The sequence below is a fragment of the Macaca thibetana genome, chromosome 15 (assembly GCF_024542745.1).
Source record: "Macaca thibetana thibetana isolate TM-01 chromosome 15, ASM2454274v1, whole genome shotgun sequence".
Lineage (NCBI taxonomy): Eukaryota > Metazoa > Chordata > Mammalia > Primates > Cercopithecidae > Macaca > Macaca thibetana.
This window is the reverse complement of record NC_065592.1, coordinates 76,295,803-76,302,247: the sequence shown is the minus strand read 5'-3', so window position 1 is coordinate 76,302,247 and position 6,445 is coordinate 76,295,803. Positions and strand designations below refer to the sequence as shown.

The 6,445-nt window shown below is 49.2% G+C and overlaps 1 protein-coding gene across 1 annotated transcript in view; it reads left to right on the top strand.

The window, feature by feature from the left end:
- Positions 1–5,350: 5,350 nt before the first annotated feature.
- SLC1A1 (solute carrier family 1 member 1) overlaps positions 5,351–6,445 on the top strand; it is a 92,600-nt gene continuing 91,505 nt past the window's right edge. The window contains exon 1 of the mRNA XM_050761097.1: positions 5,351–6,143. Coding sequence (XP_050617054.1) covers positions 6,053–6,143 — 91 coding nt within the window. The 5' untranslated portion in view covers positions 5,351–6,052. The remainder of the gene's footprint in view (positions 6,144–6,445) is intronic.

Here is a 6,445-nt window from a genome sequence, read left to right as displayed (position 1 = left end):
CTGAGATACTGAGAGGACCAAGTGAATTAATTTGGGCCAAGTGCTTAGAAGAGTGCCTGGTATATAAGTGCTTTGTATGTGTTTGTTTGTTTTTGTTTGTTATTACCAGCTAAAATGGAACTTCTATGTAGCAATAGTATAAATACAGTTTAAAATCCACTTGGCCCACTGAAATTGCCTTTTCAAAAATTATAACAGTAAGAGAAATCTGACATAGCTGACTCTACTTTGCTTCTAACCTGTAAGCTATCCTTGTTCATTCCTGGCCATAAGCCAAACTAAGTTTTGTTTTGTTTTTTGTTTTTTTTTTTGAGACGGAGTCTCACTCTGTCACCCATGCTGGAGTGCAGTGGCATGGTTAAGGCTCACTGCAACCTCTGCCTCCCAAGTTCAAGCAATTCTCCTGCCTCAGCCTACCGAGTAGCTGGGACCACAGGTATGTGCCACCATGCTAGGCTAATTTTTTTTTTCTTTGAGACATAGTCTTGCTCTGTTACCCAGGCTGGAGTGCAGTGGCATAGTCTCAGCTCACTGTAACATCTGCCTCTCGGGTTCAAGCAATTATCCTGCCTCAGCCTCCTGAGTAGTTGGGATTACAGGCCTCTGCCACCACACCTGGCTAACTTTTGTATTTTTAGTAGGGACGGGTTTCACCATGTTGGCCAGGCTGGGCTTGAACTCCTGACCTCAGGTGATCTACCCACCTTGGCCTCCCAAAGTGCTGGGATTACAGGGGTGAGCCACTGTACCCAGTATAGGCCAAACTAACTTTAGGAGGAAGTTACAGTTTAACCTTGAAGTACAGATAGTAATAGCCCCTCCCAAAACTATCCCCTCCTCATTGGAGGACAGGAATCGTCTTTATAGAACCAATGAAAAGACAAAAGATCAGGATTATGAAGGGAGCCTGAATTCTGCTAAGATGTAGGCGTAAATGATCACCAACCATTGTTCCAGAGGACACAAGATTTGTAACTTCTCCAATGTACTCCTGTAGATAACATCATCACATGTTGTAGAACCTAAGATTGGTTTTCTTTTTCCTTTTTTTTTTTTTTGGCATGGGGGTGGCGGGGGGACAGGGTTTCACTCTCGTCGACCAGGCTGGAGTGCAGTAAAGCAATCTCATCTCCCTGCAACTTCCACCTCCTGGGTTCAAGCGATTCTCCTGCCTCAGCCTCCCAAGTAGCTGGGATTACAGGCACTCACCACCATGCCCAGCTAATTTTTGTATTTTTAGTAGAGACAGGGTTTCACCATGTTGGCCAGGCTGGTCTTGAACTCCTGACCTCAAGTAATCCACCCGCCTTGGCCTCCCGAAGTGCTGTGATTACAGGCGTAAGCCACCGTGCTCAGCCCTAAGATTGGTTTTCTGAGATGTTTTTCAGACTTTTGGATTTCTGAGGACTGGCTGACCACAATCAGATCCACAAATCAACCAGTCCTGTAGCCCCACCCCAGAGACTGACTCTGCATAAGGACTAGTTTCCACACCCCTGTGATTTCATCTTCATCCAACCAGCAGAATCTATTCCCTAAACCCTGACTGCCAAGTTATTCTTAAAAACTCCAGCCTCCTGGCCGGGCGCGGTGGCTCAAGCCTGTAATCCCAGCACTTTGGGAGGCCGAGACGGGTGGATCACGAGGTCAGGAGATCGAGACCATCCTGGCTAACACGGTGAAACCCCGTCTCTACTAAAAAATACAAAAAACTAGCCGGGCGCGGTGGCGGGCGCCTGTAGTCCCAGCTACTCGGGAGGCTGAGGCAGGAAAATGGTGTGAACCCGGGAGGCAGAGCTTGCAGTGAGCTGAGATCCAGCCACTGCACTCCAGCCTGGGCGACAGAGCGAGACTCCGTCTCAAAAAACAAACAAACAAAAAAACAAAAAACAAAAAACTCCAGCCTCCAAATTTCCAGGGAGGCTGATTTGAGTAATAACCTCCTGTCTCCCCATGTGACTAGCTTTGTATTAATTAAGCTCCATCTTTACAACAATACCAGTGTCTCAGTGAATCAGCTCTACCTGTGTGGCAGGCAAGAACCCATCAGGGGATTGTACTACCAGCGTTGAGCTTTTGAGACTCCTGCCTTTGCTTTTTTTTTTTTTTTTTTTTTTTTGAGATGGAGTTTTGTTTGCTCTTGTTGCCCAGGCTGGAGTGCAATGTCGCAATCTCGGCTCACTGCAACCTCCGCCTCCCCAGGTTCAAACAATTCTCCTGCCTCAACCTCCCGAGTAGCTGGAATTATAGGTGCCTGCCACCATGGCCAGCTAATTTTTTGTATTTTTAGCAGAGACGAGGTTTCACTATGTTGGCCAGGCTGGTCTCAAACTCCTGACCTCTGGCAATCCACCTGCCTTGGCCTCCCAAAGAGGAGAGGTGGGATTACAGGCATGAGCCACCACACCTGGCTTGACTTTTGCTTTTAGTCAGGGAGATTTTGATTATTTCAAAATGTTTGTATATATTGAAATTTTTTAAATCTTTTATATTGCACTATTTTCAATGCATAATTTAAATGAACATAAAACAAGTATGCACTATAGGGGCTTTAGGTGTTGTTGGGCTCAGAATCCAACACCCCAAAATATGGCATTTTGACATGTTGACATGGAGAAACCTCAAGGTCTCTCACAAAGAAGTGGAAGTTCCTTTATCTGCCTAAGATTCAGACCCATCAAAGAAAGTAATTGTTTGTTCTTCCCCTTCCTGTAAGACCAAGAATGTAACCACACCTGAACAGACACTTTCACTATCAAAGAGAACTATTCACAAATTAATCTCTGTTCAGCGATCCATTCATTCTCCCTCCTAATCCCCTCAGCAATTCCTGTTCTCCCCACCTCCCACAACCTGTTTTACCATGATTCAAGCCCCCATTCTCTCTGTAACCTCAAGATGGTATACAAACTTCTGTACCTCATTGGGAGGCTAGGTCTTCATTTTGAAGGCTCCTGTGTGTATGTTAAATACATTGGTATGCCTTTTCTCCTATTAATGAATCTGCCTGTCAGTGATTTTGAAGCAAACCTTCAGGGGACCAAGGGCTTTGGCCTCCCAGTGTGAAAGTGCTATGGGTGATGTAAGGCCTCTTGTCACCCAGGCTGGAGTGCAGTGGTGCAATCATAGCTCCCTGCAACCTCAAACTCCTGGGCTCAAGCCATCCTCTTACCTCAGCCTTTCAAGTAGCAGGGACTACAGGCATGTGCCATCATGCCCAGGTTATTTATTTATTTATTTATTAAGTTTTGTAGGGCCAAGATTTCACTAAGTTGCCCAGGCTGGTCTCAAACTCCTGGCCTCAAGTGATCCTTCTGCCTTAGCCTCCCAAAGTGCTGGGAATACAGGTGTGAGCCAACACTCCCGGTTCTATGGTAGACACTTTGGAAATACAAAAGATAGAAGGCAAAGATGACCATTGTTAAAATCTTGACATATTTCTTCTGGTCTTTTTTTCTAAGCACATGGTTTTATTTCATCTGCTTGTTAATTGGTTGGTTTAATGTTTGTAGAAACAGAGGTCTAACTATGTTGTCCAGGCTGGTCTTAAACTCCTGGGCTCACGCAGTCCTCCTGTCTCAGCTTCCCTAAGTTCTGGGATTATGGGTGTGAGCCACTGCACCCAGCCAATATGTTTATTTTACATACATGTGATCAAATTGTATATGCAATTTTAGTATTTCTTTCTTCCCTTTATATTTATAAATATAGATTTATAACATGTGCTATCCCATGCTGTTAAAAACTTCATAAACTTCCTTTATGTAGGCTGCATAAGGTACTGTTGCTTGGCAGTTCCATAATATATTTACCATTCCATTTATGTTGGACATTTGGGTTTTTTCCAGCTGTTTTTTTACTGTGGGACAAGTCTTCTCTCGTGCGCTTTTTTTTTTTTTTTTTTTTTTTTTTTTTTTGAGATAGGATTTCCCTCTGTTTGCCCAGGCTAGAGTGCTGTGGCGTGATCTTGGCTCACTGCAACCTCCACCTCCTGGGTTCAAGTGATTCTCCTGCCTCAGCCTCCCAAATAGCTGGGATTACAGGCGCATGGCACTAAGCCTGGCTAATTTTTGTATTTTTGGTAGACGAGACTTTGCCATGTTAGTCAGGCTGGTCTCGAACTCTTGACCTCAAGTGATCCGCCTGCCTTCGCCTCCCAAAGTGCTGGGATTACGGGTGTGAGCCACAGTGCCCGGCACTGTTCTCGCTTTCTTGATAGTTTCCCTTCTGACATTTCTTTAATTCTTTTTTTTCTTTTTTTTTTTTTTTTTAGAGATAGTCTCACTCTGTCGCCCAGGCTGGAGTGCGGTGGCTTGATCTTGGCTCACTGCAATCTTCGCCTCCCAGGTTCAAGCGATTCTCCTCCCTCAGCCTCCCAAGTAGCTGGGACTACAGGCACGTGCCACCACGCCCTGCTAATTTTTTTTGTATTTTTAGCAGAGACGGGTTTTCACTGTGTTAGCCAGGATGGTCTTAATCTCCTGATCTCGTGATCCGCCCGCCTCGGATTCCCAAAGTCCTGAGATTACAGGCGTGAGCCACAGCGCCCGGCCCCCCTTCTGACATTTCTTCAGATCTTCCTCAGACACCCAAAGACCTTAAAATCCCTCTAACCTTTCTGTCAAAGTTTGCTTTCTGGAAAGAGCTGATAAACTCACTCATACTAAAGTCCACAAGGTTGTAAATCTTAATCCATTGTCGCTTAAAAGATGCTTCTATCAATTTACGCCAAAGGAATGAAGCTCAAATTGTGAGGATTTAGTCATCAGAAAATCTAGTAGGGGAAATTCTCCCTACCCACAATCAGAGTAGATTCTACAATAGCAAAAAGAGTTCCGGGCTCACTAATTTTAGGAAAGCTGATAAGAAGACCGCTTGCAGCTGCGGAGGTACTGATTCGGTATACGGAGGGAAAGAGTTTGTATATGTGAGAGTGAACTGGGTAGAAAATGGAAGAGAATCAGAAATTCACTTAGCAACACCAAATATATTTGGCACCACTAACCTAGTTTCTCCTGTGTTTGCCTTTCCAATCCGTTGGACCTTAGGGGATGGACCGCCCACTTTCTCCCCAGAACAGCTCCCGGGTCCGGTTCTGAATCCTAATTACTGCACCAAGCCTCCATGCTCCAGGGCCTGTGGTCACAAGGAGCGGAAGTAAAGTTCTAAGAGAAATCACCATCTCCTTGTGCAGGGAACACTTCCAAGCCCAGTGTCCACAGACAAATCACCTCCAGCGACTCGAAGAGGAGAATTAATAATCCCTGTGGGGGGGCACTGGAGGCTCCGCGTGAAAGTTTCCAGAGCCCTGTTCTGCCCCAGGACTCCTTTCTCTCCTCCCAGAGGCTTCAGGCTTTCGCGGCTGCTGGCACATCCCAGCCTGCGTAGCGGGGCAAGAGGGACCCAAGGCAGAATCAGCTTCCCCCAACTCGAAAGGGCACCCGTTCTCTAGGGTGCCGGCACTGGAAATAGCTGGTGTGGAGAACGGAGAGGGAGACGTGCAGGATGAAGCCCACACCAAGGAGGGCAGTGGCTCCGCCTCTCTGGGTTAGGGACATAAGGAAACCCTGAACCCGAAGACCTAGCATGAGTGGGGCGTGGAAAGCGAGACAGACTCCAGTGGAAGGCTGTGGGGCGGGACTCAGGATTCCCGGAGAGGCTGCCCCAGCTCCTGCCGCAGCGCTGGGCGCCCTCCCACGCCTGCTCCCTAGGGACCCCAGGCGCCCCACGCACGCACCCACCCTCCTTCCCGGGCCCGCCGCTCCTCCCTCCTTCCTCGCTGGTTGGCCCGGGCGCCGCAGAGCGCGGCGGCGGCAGGAGGAGCCGGGCGCGCCTGCCACGCAAAACCACCGGTCTGGCAGGGCGGCAGGCGCGGTGCGCGATCCCGGGTGGCGGCGGCAACGGCGGTGGTGACCGCGGCGACTGCAGCGGCCAGCTCTCACCTATCCCCTGTGCACCAGCATCTCGCCGCGCCGCCAAGCAGCCAGCAGTCCCCGGGTCGCCCAGCCCACGCGCTCACGGCCGAGCCCAGGGCACAATAGCGGCGACAGCCATGGGGAAACCGGCGAGGAAGGGATGCGAGTGGAAGCGGTTCCTGAAGAATAACTGGCTGCTACTGTCCACCGTGGCCGCGGTGGTGCTAGGTGAGCGGCGCGGCGGGTGGGCGATGAGCGCACCCTCACGCGCTCTCTGCGCCCAGGCCGCGTGCGGCTGTGAGGGTGGGCTTGGCGCTGGCGCACTCCATGCAGGGTCCCTCAATGCCCCCTCGGCCTTAGCCTCGAGTCCCCCGCGGGGCCTTCCCTCCCCCACCCTCAAGCGCTCTAATTACTGCACAATAAGAACAAAGCTCCTCAGGGACTCCCATTTGAGTGCTCCTTGAGCTGCTGGTTCCTGCTCTACCCAAAATGATCAAAGGGGCTTGGGAGTCGAAAGGGAAGCAAGTAGC